Source organism: Columba livia, chromosome 3 (assembly GCF_036013475.1).
Source record: "Columba livia isolate bColLiv1 breed racing homer chromosome 3, bColLiv1.pat.W.v2, whole genome shotgun sequence".
Lineage (NCBI taxonomy): Eukaryota > Metazoa > Chordata > Aves > Columbiformes > Columbidae > Columba > Columba livia.
In genome coordinates, this window is record NC_088604.1 from 116,556,628 (window position 1) to 116,577,604 (window position 20,977).

A 20,977-nucleotide genomic window follows, 5' to 3' on the forward strand; every position below is an offset into this window, starting at 1 on the left:
AGATTTGCAATTAAAAAAAATAAATAATCAAACCCTTTTTAAGAAGCAGTGCCACAATATACCACAGAAAGACTTCAAAAAAGGCCACGGGTAGCATGTGTGATGCAGGTAGATTTGTTAAGCTAAACAGTTTCTGAATACAACCTTGGCAAGGGCAGGCAGAAAACTGATTAAGTAAAATCTACCATATGGTGACATGTTGACTCCCATGGGGAAATTAGCAGAATTAGAAGCACCACAGAAGTGTCCACCAATTAAACCAATACAATTAACCATCAGCCTTTCTTTGGATTAGTACTGGAGGATAAAACGTTTTCTGACTTTGTCTCAGTTCAGGGGCTCTGGGTTTTCCTTCCAGGGTGCAAAGGCGAGCACAGAACATAAAGTAGACAATTGTGCTCATCATTCCCAAAAACTGAAACTTTCTAGCATCTCGACATTCCTAAACTCTTCCCTATTTCAAGCTGCCCAAACCAGTCTTTTGACCAGCAAAAATTAATCTTGCCACTCAAGATATTCCATCAGTTTGAATATCCTTCACTGCTTCTAATCTTCATCTCATTATCAAGCCATTACCAATTTTTGTTTTGTTTTGTTCAAGTAGGACATCCCACCCGTTCTCTTCTTCACTTTCCAATTAGACAGACTCCATCTCCACCCTTCTACTCTCCAGACCAGCAAGGCCCACTAAGATCACAGGAAACTTAATCTCTGTAGAAGAATTTCTTAACAAAAAAAGGAATCTATTGAACAAATATAAACCGATTTTCCCAGATGTGTGTAACTTCATGGAGAGATTTCCAAAGCAATGGCAAAGGGTTCATCACAAAATTCAACTTACAACTACTGTTGCTTCTTAAAGCCCATGACTTGTTACCATTCAAACTACAATACACAGCTAGTGTGTCCAAAATTTACCATTTGCAGGGAAAAACCTTAGAAATTAAAATTAACTTCCTTTTTAATATATGTATTAGTGTATACATTAATATAAAAACATTATATAAACACTACACAGTATGTACATACGTTGAAGAGTCCAAACATGCTGTCAGTTGACATCGGGACGGAAAGAAAAAAAAAATGGTTAGGAATAGTTACAAAGGAGCTCCTTTTCTATGCCATCACATGTAGCAAGATTACTGGTTCTGGAAAAAAAATAATTGTGTTCTAATTACTGTACTAAACAAATTCTTCTCACAAAACTCACAACTTAAGTTAAATGTTTAAAATTCCAGAAACCAAAACTAGGACCAAGAATTTAGTTTTAACTAATAGATAAAGATCATTTGCTGCCTCACTTTGTAATTTGTACTTATCGTTTATCAACAGAAATGAACCTGGGCCAGAAAGTTGAACAGGAATGATGAAACACATTTATTCTCTTTGTTCATATAATGTTTGGGAGAATGGTATGTTTGGGTTTTAGTGGGCAACAAATTAATTCAAATTTTAGCACTTACAAAACATCTGGTTGGAGTCATATTCAGGAACAGAATTTAAGCACAAAGAGCATTTAAGTCTTAAAAATGAAAGGACAGTGACCTACAAACTAACTACTAACTGAAGTAATAGTGACACATTTATTAAATACTTCATAATAGTAACTTTAAAAACACAGGTTTGCCTTTTAACAGTTTCATAATGTAACTTATCCCATCAGCTGACGACTTTCAATATTTTAGCTCATCCACATTGCAATTCTGTCTGTATTTTGAGATCTTAAAGCGGCAGTCTCATGGATTGCTATGTATTCCACACTATGCTGTTATTTTATCTCTTCTAGGAAAACAAAGACATAGATTTATACACACTGACAAGAAAAGCTCAGGTGGAATATTTTAACAAAGTGTAACTGAGATTACAGTATTTATTAATGGCAAATTTCTTAGGAGCAGTGGCAATTTTAGTTAGTGATTATACAGTCTATTTCTAAGTAAACAACAACACAAAAATCTTTACCAACGTTCTGTTGATATGTCTAGTAAGTTTGGGGGTTTATTTGGGGTTTTTTGTTACCTGTAAAACCTCAAAGATACCCTGAGGCTAAATTCCTAAATATATTAATAAAGACTTTGAGAAAAGAGATAAGAGACACTAGATAAAAACATTATTTTACTAGACAGGATGTCCATAAAAACGCTTCCATGCAATCTTACTGTTATTAGCTCCACATGACAAACAAATTAAGAACAACCTATCGGAACTTGCGGTCTTCACAGTTCTTTGTGATGAAAATGATGTGGTGCTTAAATGATATTGCACGTGACCACTGCACTTGCAGTTACTAACAGTAATAAGAATGCCAAAAACATTAATTAATTAATTTTAAGAAATCCTAGTTGTGTTGAAGCCAAGCCAGGTCTCATCTCTCTAAAAGAGATGTACGTTCCTGTCCTATAACTAAATTCACATCAAATAGTAGATACAGAATCTTATTCAACGTACTGTACCTCTGCCTACTAACATCAAACAGATAGAAGAACAAGATTCGTGACATTTATTGCTCCAATGTTCCTTAAAAGAGCACAAAGCCAGCAAAAAAAAAATTCCTTTGTTTTACTAAAACCAGAGTGATGATGCAAAATAATTCTTTGATCTATTATCTATTTGAAAGTACTAATCTAAATGCAGACAGTAATTGCTGACAAATCCCACTAGTAAACAAACCAGTTTCACATTTTACATATTATCAAGAGGCTACAGAATTAATGGTTACAGCCAAAGAAATGTTGACACAGTTGCAGATTGAGCCTTAACATGCTGATCATGTTAAAATACTGCACAAGAAATATTTTTCCACTTTGTAAAAAGCCAGACTGTTTACATGCGTAAGTGGCTAGAGACCTAGTTGCCTGTGTGTGGTCTTAACAGTTCAGTATCATAACCATGAATATAAAGAGAAGCAGCACGAAATAACCTACTATACTTGCAATGAATGCCAGGCAGCCAATATTAAAAGCACTGAGATTTAAGTTTCTTAAAATAAGCGTTACAACATACGTCTACCCACATTTTTACCCCTTTATCAAAGTAATTAATAAATAAATTAAAATAAAGCTTTTCTGAAAGTAAACAAATTACTATTTATTCACAAAAGTTACTTTTTCTTCCCCTTACATTGTTTAAAAAGGAAAATAATTAGGGGGAAAAAATCAAGAAATTAAAAATGATAAACATAATCAACATTAAAAACCAAGACATTCTGAAACTATGGTACCTTTACTCATATTCTCTTAGCACATACGATGTATTAAATTATTCTGATTTTTATTACAATGGTAACTTTAATATCACAGCTCTAGCATATGAATGTTTTAAATTGCCAATTTGCTGATTTTTGCCAAATTTTTGCTGTAAATCAATGTTGCTAATTTACTTTGAAGTTACTGGAAAGTCTTCTGCAACTACTGGTAACTTTGTTTTCATAAAAACCAAAGCCCTACTGCTTTCATGGTTTACCAGGAGAGCACTGTGAAACCATTAGGGAAAAGAAGATGCAAGCCACCTGCAACACAGGGTGATCAATTAGTAGCTTTATGATTCACACACTTATATCTTAAAACTGTCATAGCTAAAGTGTATCAACCCATCCCTTCTTCCCATTCTGTCTAGAAATAAAAGATACAATTTTAAAAGGCGAGTATGCAGTATAAATCAAAAATACATTCTTCAGTCACTCAATACAAGACAAAGCAAGAATTCTCAATATTTTTCAGGCTCATTGAGATTTTTTTTTCCCACAACCAGGAATCAAAAGCAGAGGCCATCATCTTTGCAGCATCTGTGATGCCCACTACCCAGGGCTGAAATTTCTAAGATCTCACTGAAAAAAAAGACAGATTGAAAGTACAAGGCTGTTATAAAGAATGTTCATTTGCATGTATGGGAACGAAGGGGAAAGGAGAAATTGTCTATTAAGTTTTCCATATGCTTATACCCTATCGATATTTTTAACATGTGCACGGAAAGCAAAGTTCTTCAAAATAGTTTCTTCTCTAAAATCACAGGATTAAAGTTAGAAAAATTCAGAGATATAGTGGATGAACAGAATTAATACTGTGGGACCACTCTAATTCCATTGGGGACACACATGCCTCATAAGGTTGTGTTTCTGTTCCATAAGTATTTAAGAAAAACAAACATGTCACCAAAAGTCTTTAAAAGTATGCTTCCCAAATTAGAGGAATGATCAGAAAGTCATTAGAAAAGAAATATGTATGGAGGGTAATTCACTATAAAAACAAACACTAAGTGACCCTTGAAAGGGGTTCTTCTGAGTTTCCTCAAAGGAAGCAGCATGGCTCTGTAACTAGGCACAAACAAAAAGAACTAACACCACTTGCCACTTCTCTGTCTCTGAAGAGGAAGACTAGTTAGTTAGACCACACCAGGCAGGAACAAACCAAGCAGCATCACTTGATTATGACGTCTATACCGGCCAGTTAGGCTCAACGTTGGATGAAGTCTAGAACACAGGCCTTCTCATGGCTGAGGAGCCTGCCCCACCATGACTGGACTTTATCATTTTTAGCTAAATAAAGCTTTATGCTATTTATTTCTTCAATGTGGAATTATTTGCAAACATTCAGCTTTTGCTCTAGTCCAGAAATATCAATGAATTGGCTAAAGACAGATGCAAACTACCAAGAAAGACCTGAGAATTTATTTTGTATCAAATCAGATTGCAGAGGCTTCCTATGGAAGTCACAGCGGGGAAACTCCAGAATACATAAGTATTCAGTGACAGATTTTCTTTCTGTTTAGGTGGCAGCATAATCATTCCAGTCCCGTTACCTGCTCACGTGCAGTCTTACACTACTAAGATAAAAGACAGCATTGCATTTAAACGACATTCTATTTTAATAGATTTGGGCTAATGTCTTACTACTTTAACATGTAAACATGTAGCATACTGACTTTTTGAAGAGAACCAAACTATTACTGAAAAGGCAAAGGAACTAATCTGAACGTTTTGAGGATCACTGAATTGATTTGCAGATGGTCGAATTAGAGAAATAAGCACACCGCTTGCTGATCAAGGTCTAACCACTAAATCTGTGTGGCAATCCAAAGAGAAAGAAGTCGTATTTCAACATCAAGTACCAATATGATGACAGCCACCAGCAGCAGAGAAGATTTTGATGTGGGCATTACTATACAGCAGATGTTCACAGCTTACCCTCTTAAATACCATTATGTTGCCTATTCTGAAACTATGATTTGCATCAATTTGAAGCCACTAGTATCTATGTAGATAAAGTCTGGTGTTACGGACACAACCTGTTCTTACCTGGACTAGAAATACTCAGGAGGAAGATGCAAGCTTAAGTAATTCCAAGAACACCTGTACTCTCCAAAGAGCAGACATAAGTTCTGTATTACTATTTACACATAATTTCAAAAAAATCCATATAAGAGCCCACAGCTAATGAGAGTGAATGGTGACATTGAAGTTCTTCACTTTTTGCTTCTTAATACAAAAAAAAAAAAGAAGAAGCTAAAATGTTTGACAATCTACTTTTCCTAATATCTAATATCTCCATCTAAAGAAGGAATGCCAAATGGGCAGAGCAACAGAATGTGAGGTGAGGCTCTGTTTACACATGGGTCTCCAAAGAACATGACAAGCAATGCTGCTGGCAATTCCAGCAGTATTTTCTTCTTCTAGTTTTAATTTGTAGTCCACTGGGAAGATGAGACTTTCTATTACGTTTTAACAATCTGTGATCATCAGCAGTATTCATAACACTTTGCTACAGATCCAATGGCTCGGCCAACTCAGAAATCTGGAAATTGTATTAATATTTTGCCACCTACATTTTCTCTGCTTGGAGCACATAACAGCACATGAATAACAGTTGCCTCACCTTGTCACAACAACAGAGCTTTTAAGTGATTTTCTAGGTGTGCAGCTTGAAATACTGTGAGATTTCCTAATGCTTGCAAGAGACACTCAAACTAAAAGGTTCTAATGAGATCTGAATATCATTTCACTTCTGAATTTACAATATTTTTAACTGCATTCTTCATCACTGGATTTTTCCTTCTGGAAATCTGTATTGTAGTTCAAATAGAAGTGTACAAAACCAGACTAAATCCCCAAAGTTCCTACATGCTTAATAATGTAGGCTTCTCTAAAACAACAACGAGATATGAACCACCTCAATAGCCCTACAGAAAAATGGCTTCGAATTAGCAAGTTGTTTTCTGAACTATATAGAATTATGCTGAGCATCTGTAACTAAATATCTTTTCAGTTCATAATCAGCAAGTACCCCTAGTTATATCCTCCAAACATTCTGCAAATCAAATCACAATTCCTGCCAATTATCAGGGTGAAGAAAGGATATAGGCAAAGAAATATTTTCCTTAACACTTTTGGAAGCCTTTTAAGATCATTGTTTTCACAAAACAATAAAAGCAAAATAAAATATTCAATTTTATATGTCAATTGATGCATCTTTGAGAAAGATTTAAAATTAATGACAAATTCTAACAATTTTCTGAAGAAATTTATAAACCAATGTTGTTCTTTCACTGCAAATCCTCCTGTAAGATTTCTCTCCGCTGGGATGCCCCTGGAAGCCAACGAAGATTTAATCACCAGTCGCTGCTATTCAGTCTATTTCATATCATCCTACAAACACTCAGTACTCAGCACTTGAGGTGAGAATGTGTTTTTGCTCGATTGTTTTGTGGACTTGTTTTTCAATTTTTGACGTGCCAGAATTACTCCTATCATCTAAATTGTTTATAAATTACCTGAGATACGGATTGCAACTACGTGATAATTTCAACACCCAGGAAAATAAAAACCAGAGACTTATACATAATACCACAAAGGGCGTAACTCTTGTGAGCTTGTCTTCAACTTGTGAAGATTACCTTCTTATGGCAAGGCAATGCACTATATACAGCTACTTATATTACTCCCCTTACTTTCATACTACAGGAATGTCAAAATAAAGAAGGAAAAGTTATATACTGCATGATCCTATCAACTGTCAGATCCTGAGATCTTGGCATTGAACAGATCCTCTTTAATGGCCCAAGACTTGGCTCTTTCCTAACTCTTTAGTTCAGCAAATACTTTATGTTCAGAGCTATACACTTCTATCAGCCTTTATCTGTGTGATACTAAGCAGGATAAACCACAGCCATATATATTTGTTTAATTATGAATGCTATTAAATCACTGGTATATTCAATGAACAAAGATGACCCTCTGAGTTTAAAATGGGAGAATATTGGCTTGAACTTGAAAGGTTGTATTTTAAGTGTATCTTCTATAAACCATTGTTTCACCAGCTGAGTGGAGGCAGATCCACCAGGCACCTTACTACTTCTTGAAAACTAAGCCAGGCTATGTGAAGTGAACCTTGGACATGGGATAAAGCTTAGTTCAGTTATTGCACAAGGATGGAGTCACCAACAATATGAAAAAGCTGAGAAAATGTTGTGTGGCTGTGCCACATCTTCTTGTGTGGAAACCAGAGATAATTATGTCATTCTTCCTTCTGGTTTTTTCCTCTCTCTCCCTCAAGACTAACAACTAACTGTTCTTCAACAAGCATTTGATGCAACATCTTTATGGTGATTCTCCACCTAAATGCTATATGTTATGTAAATGGAAAATGACACAGAAAAAGGATTAAAATCTCTGTTTTGCTAAAGCTTGTAGATTCAGGATGTCACGAAAGAGATTCTGTCTGTAAAATGCACCGATAACAGAAATAGCAAAGGAGCCTCAATGAAGAGAGTTACAAAGACAAGAAAGTACAAAACCAAGAAAGATGACGCTTGCTCTGAAGGCTTCATAAATGGACCGTACTTCCCTGGCAAAGTGTTCACAGCCAACAGGAAAAGATCATCTTGAAGCACTCAAATCCCTCAAGTTAAGACGTTGTTTCAAAACCATCTGCACATGATCAAGACCACAAACTATTATTTGCCCACTTTCCCAAGTGAAAATCTCTCAGCTACAAATACTGTTTCTCAGTAAGAAGGCAGAGTTGTCTTTTGTATAAGCCTCATTAAAAATACTGCATTCTGTGAAGCAGGTAAATTAAAAATAGGTTAATATGATATGTAAAGGTATAGAAATCACAGCATGGCAAGACTTATCTTCATTTACCCTTTCTTTGTCTGACTAAATGAAGCTACAGAGCTAATCTGATTACAATTCACTACATAAAGGTGTTTATTCTTTCTGTTCTTTTGGCCAAGCGATACCATGGGAAGGCAAAAACCAGACAGACTCTGCTAAAAAAAAGAAGGATAGAACAATACAAACCAGTAGAAGGGCCAGAATAATATGGACAAACTCTACAGAATTTGCCCTCTGCAGTAAGAGGATTTTTTTTGTCAATTAAGACACCGCTCCACTCCATGTTGTAGTTTGATTTTCAAATGTATTTCTGACATCACTACTAAATTTCTTTATTGAATCTGCAACTTTTTGCCTCTTCATTACCACACTGCTTGTGGTAATGAAAATGGTGGAAAGGGAGTCAGGGATTAAACAAACAAAAAAGCCCCAAACACCACCAACAAAAAAAGTAAACCATGAATTTCCCATATGTAATTTGTTGACATAGTTTGTATGACTGATATTACAGGAGCTAAGAAATTTATCTCGCTTCTATGTTTTTTCTTAACATCTGAAATTAATATTCCATTCTAATCACACCATTCTTTTTCAAACTAGAGGAGTCTCAGTTTTTAGCACAGCATCTAGGTTTGAAATTGATCATCAAGAAAATAAATGGAAAAAGAACCAAAATGAGCATAACTAAAAAAAAAAACCACACCGTAGGAGTCTGCATGCTAAATTTTAAAGCACGAATTTTACTTAGTCAACATCTGTTTAAAAAGAAAGATAAAAGAATATTTTTATATTGGTCCCATACACGCACCAACATTGTCCATTCTAGCAAAAGTTTCACTCATACACATTTGAAATCACTTGATATTTTTATTTTTTTAAGCGTGGTGTCTCACAACATTTTAAGTTTGAAATACTTCCAGTCAAAAGAGGGAAACTGGTGTAAGACAAAAATCACCAGCAGATCATTTAAGAGTGAACATACCATTCCACACTACCTTACATTCTGTTACTTGTTGAGCACCTTTCTCTGCTTTATAACAATAGAATCATACACACCTGAAGTCTAATTTCACTTTTTTTCCCCCCATAATTCTATTTTCACTTTATCCATCTTTTCACAGCACCTGGCTAATCACAACTTCGCAACACAGGGTTTTTCATTTTACTCTTTCCGTATTTAATTAATAAAATATAAATCGTTTTTAATTTCAAAGTATCACGTTTCAATATTTTTCCAATCTAACTTGTTTAGACATTGACATAATAGACAGACTGGATTTTTAAAAGACAAATAAATTGAACTGTGGAAGGCTGCTAATGAAATAAATTAGCATGTCCTCAGTTCCAGCGTGCTGCCAACACGCTCCTACAGGCTCGGATCCAAAGCCCATTGACTTCAGTGAGGTTTGGGTCAGATCCACTATAAGAACAACTTAATTCAGTAGTGGTAAATGAAATCTAAGATGTATAATTTGATCAGAAAACACTCCAAGTAACACTGCAAATAATGCTGATGACTTCTTCACAGCTCATACAGATTTTTAGTTCCTTAAACTATTATTAAAAAAGTCTGGAATTTATCGTTTTTGCCAACCACACTGTCGCAGCTTAATTGAGCAGCTGTCAACTGTTAGAAAATAACTGCATCATCATCCCTTTTAGGAGAACTAGTGTGGGAAGTGAAACACTTACATGGGATCTGAAGTTTCTGCAGTCATGGTAATGAATCTGTTTTCATCAGGTGACCATGAGTCATCATTTTGTCAGCAGTTTAAAGGGTTTTCACAATAGTTGAGCGTCATCAGGGCCCATGCTTAGCAATGACTGCAGCAGGATACCAAAACAGGGTGCCGTGTCCTCTGGTACCATTATTTAAGGAAAAGTTTGGCTATTGAGTCAAGAGCAATACTGCAAAGTCACGGTTGAATAAGTGCTGCGGTGATCACAAAATGTCCAGAAACTTGAAACCAAGCAATAATTTTGCTTTTAAAAATAGACTCCTTTTAAGGAAGTTGGGAACCACATGGATGAAACATAAGAAAAGAATAAAAATGTATCATCACTCTCTCTTCTCCCTTTTACTCCTTAGTCCAGTCAGAACAAGTTCATATATCAAATATTTGGATAATTTCCATATACCAGAATCCATTTACATTGTCCAGCGTCAGGAGAAGCCACATGAAATAACACAAATAACTTTATATTAAATTTTCATGATACTAACTTCAAGACCAAAAACTGCATCACCGCATCAATAAACTGTTTGTACATGACATTACCAGGTACTATACGAAATGCGGATCCCTTTACCTCCCAGCCTACTAACCTCCATCTGAACTCACTGGAAAGAACTGAAGAATTTCACCTACAGCGCAAGCTGAAGCCTCTCCCAGGACCTAAGGACATTTGGTGACCCCACGCAGCATCTCTGCTAAGCCCTGATGTTTTGCTGGACTCAGAGAGATTGAAGTCTTGCTTCTAAGTTTGCCATCCCTTCCTCCATCACTGCTGGACTCAGGTCAAGCAGGTAGTACCACCAAGAACTCCAAGAAGCAGAACAGTGAAAGTGTAAAATATGGTAGTGTTGGCCAGGAATAAGCACACAGCAATTATCATGGAGATTACACCTTTGAATTAATTACATCTGAAAAAAAAAATTAGTATCACTCAGTATGGTGTGTGTTAGAAACCCATATCACTGTCACAGTAGTACAGTGCTAACAATTAGCAAAAGTCTAATTTTATGCCACAACTGGAGTTTTTAAAACAAATCAGATTAATTTATTTGAATTGCCAAAAAAAAAAAAAAAAGTAATGCAAGTTGAACCATTCTTTTATTCCTTATTTGAAGTGATCCCCACGAAAGCAGTGTTTCCACTATTGATGTTTATCCTTCTGCCTTCCTGTTCCTTTCTCCGTCTGCTAACACTTTAATCTCTCAGCTCTTCATCCACTCATCATTTCCCTAGGCTTGAAAATTAATCCTCCGAGGTCAGTGAGGAAACTTCCATTGACTCCAGGAGGTTTAGAATTAGACCATACACTTAATTTTCCTCCCCCCCACTCTACCTCCCAACTTCCTTTTTTCTTTCTTCTGGAACTTATTTACTCATCACTTCAGCCTTTTCGTATCTGGTCCCATGAAACTGGGAATTAAATGCAGAGTTAAAGAAAACTAGATAGATGTCCCTCCATCCATTATTCTTGTTTTCTGCTTCCTATTTTAAACCATATTTTCCCCCAGGTCCCTCGTTAACTTCTTAAGACATTTAAGCCCTTTTCGACAATTGTCATTTTTAATCAATTCATAGAGAAATGAACATCACAGCTGAGCGATGCTACTCAATAATAACAATTCCAACCACCTGTATATATAGTTGTTCTGAGCAACGTAGCTTTAGAACATCATCCCTAGAAAACCACCATTAAATGGTTAATATAGCTAATTCTCGATTTTTAAAGACCCAAAAAGCAAATGTAAGAACATACAGTGCACATAAAAACCAACAACCTTTAATCAGTGTGGAGAACTTTTACAAATCCTGTCTGATTATAGAAAACTTAACCTCGGTGCATTTCTATTGAAACATTAGTAAATACTCCAACTACAGGAATTTCACATACAAGTGTCTTAGTTTTACAATGGTGAAAAATAAATGGACATCAGAAAAATATCATATTTATTAGTTATTTTAACTAAGCATTCTAAAAAACCCTGCCTTTCAAACCAGAAATCAGTATGCTAAATAGTTCAAAGCTATGCATGCAAAAGAAACATCTGTAGTATCAGTCTAGTAACTGAACAGTCACAACATACGAAAAAAATACTTTAAACAAACAGTAATCCTTATTCTTACTCTCTGCTTGGGGGCACTGCATTCATGTATCTATGGCCTTAATATGACACTAAAATCCACCTACTATCTTCCATTAGTCATTATATGGAGTCAGAGAAAAATTAAAAATTAGATACGGAAAACTACTCATCTCCCTAGTTTTTTCCCTCCAAACAACTTACAAGCAGCAGCAAACATACCACTTTCTCACAGAGCTAAATATTTACAAAAATATTGATTAGTTAATTCAGTGGACACACTTCACAGAAATGTGAACCTTGAGCTGTCTTAAAGAATGTCACCTAAGAATTATCCACACAGACATATCTGATAGAGAAATCTTTGTCGACATACTATCACTGTATTACATTTCAACTGGTAGCAGGAAAAAAAAGGAAGCACTCAAAAGGCCAGAGGTACGGTGAAGCTTTAGCATTAGAAATCTATTAACATTTTTAAACACACATGGAAATATCAAAAAAGGCCCTTTCAAATAAACTGCTCATTTTCTTATTCCAGCCCAAAGACAATAACACCTTCTCCAAGTCTGTGAGCAGATCCTCCAGTGACCCATACAGCACTGTATATACATCCTAGTATATGATCTGACAGGAAGGCATCTTTCCATTTTCTTCTACCTGCTGTTAGGGCCTATAATTGATATTCTTCCTACGCACGCTTCCTTTCATGAAGCACTTCTAAGACATGCAAAGACAGATGTTAAGATGCCTTTGATTATAAATCAATATCTTTACCATTACATTAAGACACATCGATGTACATACACAAGCAAAATGAAGGGAAAAACTGAACACATTATAGTTGTACTGTCATTTTTCTGGCCATTCATACCCAGTACTTCCATTTTTGTTTCCAATACAAAACAGAAAAATATGCTGTTTCAAAGGAACTTGCAATTCAAAGCAAGCAAAAAGATTGAAGTAGGAAGGACCAAAAAATTTAATATGCACTTCCAGCATGCAGTAATTTAAACTTATAACAAGGAACACTGCTGAAAAATCAACTGCAGAGCATGCTGGATGACCAGAGGGAACATTGAAACTATAATTATCTTAATCTAAGATATGTGCTAGCAAAGGCCTACAAATCTGAGACAGAACAGAGCTCTTAATTTCTCAAAGTAGGAAACAGCAAAGTAAAAAAAGCTTCCCTTTGAGCTGAGCTATTGAAATGTAGTAACAACTTAAAGCCTTAAACGTCTGGCAAATGAACAAATTGCAGAAAACAGTAAATGAAATTTTTCTATTACTGCCATAAAAACTACTATATTTAGTTCTGCAGTTTGGCATGAATAAAGTCAAATTTACACAATGCTGGAAGAGCAATTCTTTCTAGTTTGTCCAAGGTTTTAAACAAGGCCCTAGTGATATTATTTTTCAAATCCATATAGAGTTCTTGATTTTGCTTTAAGCCTCACCAATTAAACTTAAGATTTATTTCTCAGAACAGCAGTAAAATATTTTAGCAACACACACAGAAAGCTTAATTAAATTCATACGCATTGTTTTCCAGATTTGGGATATTTTACCATGCAACAGTTTATGAAGTATCAATATTTCCTAAAATTTAAAATTGCTGATCAAATAAACTTGCATAAAATAGTGTCTATTGCACATCACAATACGATGGCATCCAGCCACTTAGCAAGTGAAACAAGTGTGTTTAGGAGCTAACTTTAGTTTTTGTATTAAGGTTTAAAGCTATTTTACTCCATCGATTATTTTATTTCAATCGCTCTTAGATGCCCATAAAACCAAGCAAGGATCAGCTTTCAAAAATAGGCCGACTACTCCCTCTACTGAAAATAATTGACCATTACACTGGAAGCACAGAGATTCTCGCACAGAATACGTGTTGTTAAGCAAATACACCATATAGGTATTTTCCTCTTAATTACATTCTAGTCAGCTAAGACTTGAAAGACTGATAAGCCGTGTTTTTCACTTTCTTATCAGAAAGATCACCATACACATGCTTACAAAACCTAAAAACTTAAAAGTGGAGAATGCAGAAGATGAGACATTATGCATGAAACATTTTCAGATGCAGTAAAATACCTTTATCAATTTCAAACATAAGGAACCTAAAAGTAAGATTATATTATTTTCTATACTTCCCCTGCAGAGAGAAGTGAGAATATTCTCTGCCTTTTCATAGAGAATCTTCTGCACAGGGATATTTCTTGAAAAATTTATGTGAAAGTTACACAGTCTTTCAAAAGGGAATACTCACATTAACTACAAATCCAGTGAATGTAAAGAAGCAAAAATTCACACATAAAATTCCCGATCTAACAAGTAAAATGTTACACATCAGTGCACAAAATAAATTCCAATCAGCTCTTCACATATTTATATTATATATTTGATACGTTTTAGTCAAGGCAAAGTTAATTTATAGTATTCAGTACATGCAAAAACTTAGCCCCATTTCTCAAATGCTACCAGAAAGAAAATAAAGTTGTATCTTACTGGCACTCTCAAAAGTTGCAGTGATATTGCTTACCTACAAATGCATGCTCAACAAGAACCTATCCATTTACTCAGATAGTCAGTGATGTTAAATGTGACTAGTGACTGCCAGGGTACATGCTGAACACCAGTAAAGTGTCTATACCTAAACCGCAAGCTGTAATAAGGCAGGTCAGTCATCAAATATCTTAAGGCTTTTTATTTAGTGACAATATTTCAACTCACACCACTTGTCTTCTTGGGAACTTAATGCTGATGATATCAAGAGTCCTCAGCAGAGAAAAACAATGCCTTATCAGCCTTAGCTCCTGTTGTTACCCACATCAGTGGCATATAGACTCAAGAGTATCAGCTCAGGTGTGCTCAAAATCAAAGATATTTCTCCTAACTTCTATATCAATTCAGGAGCAATAGATGGTATAGACATTATAGAATTGTTTAGGTTGGAAAAGACCTTTAAGATCATCAGGTTTGACTGTTAACCAAGCACTGCCAAGTCCACCACTAAACCATGTCCCTGAGTGTCACATCTGCATGTTTTAAACACCTCAAACACTTCCCTGGGCAGCCTGTTCCAAACCCTGACAACCCTCCCAACTGAAGAAATTTTTCCCAATATCAAACCTAAACCCCCCCTGACACAACTTGAGGTCATTTCCTCTCTTCTTATCACCTGCTACTTGGGAGAAGAGACCAACACCCTCCAGACTACAACCTCCTTTCAGATAGTTGTAGAGGGTGATTCCTACCCTCAAGCAATCAACAATTTAATGCTAAATGGTAAAAAAAAATTAAAGCAAACGTCCCACTAAATGACAGTAGTTTTACTTGGAAAAGAACACATAACACACAAAAATTAAGTGTCTGGTCTGCTTGTTGAACAGGTTGGTTAGCCACAAAACCAAGCTTCAACAGCTTCCACAGCCTGATCAGTCAGGAAGGTTTTCGTAACTGCCCTCCAAAAAACCCAAGCTTATCCACATAGGAAGAAGTCTCTTCTTTTGAGAAAATGATGTGAAAAAGCATTTCCATGAGAATAAAATACTACATTAATCACTTTGAAATGTATGCATTACCTAAACTACCCTAGACATATGGGAACACAAAAACAAGAGAAAGTCCAGAAGAGAAGGTTTCACAATTAGTTTTATTTATTGATAAGCTGATATAGCTATGGTAGAAAAATTAAGTGCTATGTTTTTGACAGAATGTGTCAAAAAGCATTATTCTTCAGATACACAAAAGTCAAAGACTGTTTGCAAAATAAACTGCAAAGACGTTTTACCTGATGTAAGACAACTACTCTCTGAAAATGGGAAAAGAGGTAAAAAATACATAAATGGAGAGTCAAGCATGATAAATGTTTTAAGAACACCGCTATGCCTTAAACGAGGAACCCTAAATTATCTGGCAAGTACACAAATAATATTGCAAGATTATAGTACTAGAAGAATCAACCCTAAATTTTATTTCAGGTAGCAAATACTGTTGCACTGAGAATTTGTGCAGTTTCTCATTTTAACTACACAACGAATCACTTTTAGTTACACGATTTTAACTTTCCGTGGACCTCAGACACACTCAGCCATGATGCAGCAGCAATTCAAGAAGTTTGCTTCCAAAGAGAGAGAAAAAGCTGATCCAAAATATGCTACTATGACCAGAAGCTTGAAGAATGTACCTCTTTACATTAACTTTAAAAATCAACGTATGCACATTCTAAGTAGTATTACAGATTTTTTATTTTTAATGAAAGCTATGACAGTCTACTTACCTTAATGACAAATTTGTTGGATGCCATGATAGGTCAGCGTAAGTTGGTCCTACAAAAATATCAATTAAAAGCAATCAGCACTAGAGGAAAAACCTCAGATCTCGACACCAAGAAGAATTCTTTAAAACTATTACTATTCTTTTTCATTACTGCTGTTTGTCAAACCCTATACTCTGTTTTAAGAACATTAAAGGAGAAATACTTGGCTACCTGTGTTTGTTTCTTTTAGTGAACCTTATAACTGTTCAGGCACTTAGCATCAAACACATAAAACACAAAATTAGAACTATTTTTAAGACCAGTACCTGCAATAGAAATTACACTGAGAATAGAGCTGCCTATTACACTCTGAAGTTTCTTAAAATATTAGTCTCTTAATAAGATGGACAAATCTGGTCAATTTTGTAAGGGATGGTATAGGAAAATAGCGCAAACACAGGAAGACACACCCGTTCCTCACTGTGTACTTGAAGTTATTGTAAAGCACTGAGATAGAGCTGTCAAAATTTCAGGACACGAGTCAAGTTGGTGACATGTGTCTCTGTCAGCTACTACACTTACACATTTCAAAACGCAGTCATTATCCTTATTTAACTTCAAAAAAGTGCAAAACAAGATAAAGATGCACTTTACGACTCCATAGCATAGCTCAGATAATTTTGATCTTCAGATTCAACAGCAATTGTTTTGAACTAAATAAACACTTCTGTGCAGTGCTTCCATCCCAAATATCCGAGCACTAAGACCCCAGATTTTAGCAAGTATGAAAAGTGTGGATTTAACAAGGGCACAATTCTATATACTGGCTCAAGCAAAAATCCCAATTACTGCAATGATTTTTTTCCGTATATCATATCAATATCCAAGTAGTAAGAAACAGGAAGAGTAACAGTATCATAAACCATGCGAAGTAAAATGGTTGTTACTGTAACCAGGTTAAAATGTGTTTGAACTGAGAGCCATTCTGCAAGCTACTACTCAAAATAAACACTAATATAGTTAATAAAATGTTTAACCATGTTCTGAAAAATCTCAAAGTTCGAGCTTTTATTAACTGCACAGTAATACCAAGCAGAAAGTTGCACAGAGCAAATTGAGTTTTAAATAAGTCACGCAAACAGAAGCTGGAATACCAGGCCTTGTGCCACACAACCGTCCTTCTCCTTTGCGAAAAACAGCCCTAGAAACCTTTCTATCTTATCAGAGTAAATTCTGTCAGCTTTACCGATAGCAATTTTGAGAAATACAATGTAAGGAGCGGTGCTCTGGACCACTTGGGTCATCATATTTCAATTCAGTCGGGTACTAAGGTGCCACTACTGTAGAAGTAAACATAGTAGAACAGCCATAAGAAGAATCAGTAGCAGATAAAACTCAGGAATTCTTGAAACAGCGGCTGCTAGAACTAGGCCAGAAAACATGTTAAAGGGAAACAGCAGCTGCCACGTGAAAACCAACTGTACTTCTCAGATCCTTGTTTATTCTTGGTGTTCAAAAACTTCAAGGAAGGACCATCCACCCCTTCACGCAACACCAAAAAGCAAATAATAAGATATATCACAGTCCTTTCAAAACACCACAAAACCTGAGTATGTGTGACTCATCAGATTCTCTTAAAAAGAAGAGTCTCAGCAGCATTTCAGGATCGGGCTCTGAGTTTTAATGAAAGGCTATTATCTAGAGCTTTATTAACGATCCCTATCACCTCCTCTCAGACAAAAACAAACAAACAAAAAAACCCCAAACCAAATCCAAAACACCACAAAAAAAACCCCCAAACAAACCACAACCCCAAAACGGGAAAAACAGTAGGCAAGAAACAGCAAAAAGCAGAAGAGCATTAAATGCTATAGTCTCTTCTTCAAGCAGCTAGAATCATAACCTGAAGTTAGGAATCTGTAATTAGAATTGCTGCGGAACATGCCATCAACAATGAGTTCCTACAACAGCAAGGACAGTATTTAACAGGTTTAACATTCACACAGAATCATCGTTCTTTGGGATATAGTAGAACACAATGTACTTGACCTCATGCTTTAGAGTTTACCTATATGGAACATAATTTTTTGAGCTGCACTTGGCGTACAATTCATAACGATGCTGCAGGAAGCCTGTGATCTGAAGAACAACATTTGGACTGCTAACATTTTATCATTAATCCTTACAGTAGCAATAATATGAAGAAGAATTGCAACAAAACAGGCCAGAGTGTCACCTCTCCTCCAAATGCTCACGTCCTGCTTGAGAACAAACAAAGCAGCTGGGTAAGTCCACTGAACTTAGCCTGGCATCATCAATAGTAACTATTTACCATCCAGAATAACTACTGTTGCAACAAGTCTGCTACTACTGATGTGAGAAGGACTGCTGGTAGGCAGAAATGCTCACCAAATCCAATTTACAAAATAATAGAAGAAAAAAGGCGCATGAGAAAAGTTACCTTTGGTTCAATTTACTCTTCATGGGAGTAAGCTGACTTTGGGAGTTCGCCAACTACCTCATTCTTTGCATTGACCACATAGATAAGACAAAGGAAACACAGCAGACAGAATAAATGTAAGTAAATCCTTAGAAAACCAAAAAAAGAATACTCCTACTGTGTGAACCATCAGGAGTCACCAAACTGCCACAGATTAAAAAAATACGGAATACTAAGACATCAGAAAATGAGGAAAAACACTCATCAATTGTACAAGAAAAAAAGCCAGCAAGGCTCAAATACTTTGCCCTTTTCTGTATTAAAAAACAAACCAACCAACCACAAAAAAAAAAACCAACCAAGAAACACCGACATATTACAATCACACTATTTGGCAACAAGACTGTTTCATGGAATACCATAGCTGTTGCAAACTAATGTGAACCTCTAAAGAAAACTGTACATAAGGAAATGTGATGATAAACAAATAAAGCAGAAACTATACATATATTAAAAAAAAATTCTATGGTACCTGTAGTATTTGAACATCTAAAGTTTTGACAAGCAGCCTGTACAAGAAAACATGATCTGGAATTAAACACTTAGGTTGTCTTTAACTAGAGTGAGACACGCTTCCAAAATAATGTGGCAGAATATGTTTCTTTCCTGAGTTTGACATTAAGTGGAATGACAGACACTCAGGAAAAGCAAGCGAGCTGAGGTGTTTTCTGACAGCTGATGAAAAGCGTCTTACCTTAGCAAAGAAGTAGCTTCCTCTGGTGAAAGAATTTGGAGCTCAGCAGGTACAAGGAACTGAAAACTCCTGCTGCACATGCCGACTTGAAGATACAGCAGGTTCTAATGCAACAGCTACAAACTGCTCACACGCCACCTGTCTCTGGGTGCTTCTACCATGTGTGGGGAGCACTGGGCACCTGAAAAAGGCAGAAACAAAAACACAGCTGGTAAATAGCGAACTTTCTAGAATAAGTTCATATTAACTATTTTGGGGGTTCAAAGTTAACTATCACAACATGAAAGATAATTTTTCTGAACTTGCCAGTCCTTGGGTATGGGAATTAAATGCTGTCCAGCCTATACCCAGCACTGTCGGTCTCTGAGAGCTGATCCTAAGCTTGGGATGAGCAGTGTAATACTCAGCTACTCACATAATAAAGCATTTCTAGTTCTGAAAAGACATACCAGAATCCTCACATTTTTGCAGCTTCAGGATTTTTAGGGCCCACTGTTGCCAATTGCTCCACTTAACCTTTGGAATCTACCCTTCCAACAATTTAACATCTTTTTAGCTCGTTGTTATCTCCACTCATTCATTCATGAACTGAAACTTCACCTTTATAGTTCAACAGTTCACTTTCAAAAACGTTCCCCATTCACCACTGCCTGGAATGAGGGACTGAGGGACACCGGAGTGCTCATTACACACAGGTGATGTCTATCAGCTTTTTGCATCACTGAATACAATATATATATTATTAGCTTCATGGATCAGCTGAATACAGTGAAAATTACATTCAGCTGTTCCACAGAACTTCAAAAAAAATATATATAATTTCTGTAAAATTAAGCATTAAAAACTTGTCTTTTTGTTACAGTTGTAAACTCTGCAAGTATGCACAAAACTAAAAACAAACCCATCCACTAACACATGGAGATAATAAAGTTAATTCTTAACAGCGACTGCAGAATAAAAGGGAGAGAGAAGAGTGAATACAGAAAAGATACAGAAGAGCTAAGGAAAACATTTAGAAGAGGTCAGGTAACAAGTGTTGTGGTACTTCAGTCAGGAAAACGCTGTCGCTTACAGGAACGCTCAGGTGCATAAGAAATAACGCAGAATGAATGCAACAAGAGCCAGGCAAGGAAGAAAAATCAGCCGGATATACGTATTTTAAGCCTGGCTGGTGCTTTGGAGGCTCGCAGCCCGGCGGGCGGGACTGACGGGACGGAACCGGCGCCTGAGGGCGGCGCGAGGGGAGCGGGGTCCCGCCAACGCGGTGACTGCCCCACAGCATCACCTCACGCGTTTATTTACGGAGGAAAACCAGACTGGAGACCGAAGAGCCTCCCAACCGGCAGTAGCTCCCTTCTCCACGCCTCCTCCGTACCTCCTCCCTGCGCCGTCCCCGCCGCCAACGGTTCTAACGGCTCCTGCTGCCCCCAAGTAAGATGGCTGCCGAGCGCGAGCTTCTTCTCCCCTATCCAAAATGGCCGCCACGCTGTAGCCACCGCCCGCCCTTCCCTGCCCGGACACAAAATGGCCGCATGTGGGTGACTCGCGGCGTACCCGGGAGAGGGCGAGCGCGCCTCATTGTCACGTGGCTC

The 20,977-nt window shown here is 36.6% G+C and overlaps 1 protein-coding gene across 7 annotated transcripts in view; it reads right to left on the reverse strand.

Annotated features, from left to right (window-relative positions):
• SLX4IP (SLX4 interacting protein) overlaps window positions 1–20,960 on the reverse strand; it is a 74,201-nt gene extending 53,241 nt beyond the window's left edge. The window contains exons 1-3 of one of the 7 annotated variants that reach the window (XM_065059900.1): window positions 20,761–20,960; window positions 19,386–19,566; window positions 16,213–16,261 (exon numbers count right to left, since the gene is read on the reverse strand). In XM_065059900.1, coding sequence (XP_064915972.1) covers window positions 16,213–16,239 — 27 coding nt within the window. In that variant the 5' untranslated portion in view covers window positions 16,240–16,261; window positions 19,386–19,566; window positions 20,761–20,960. Of the gene's footprint in view, window positions 1–1,029; window positions 10,755–16,212; window positions 16,262–19,385; window positions 19,567–20,457 lie in introns of those variants that run through there. The other 6 variants (XM_065059903.1, XM_065059902.1, XM_065059901.1 and 3 more) reach the window with 6 other exon arrangements.
• Between the last annotated feature and the right edge of the window lie 17 nt (window positions 20,961–20,977).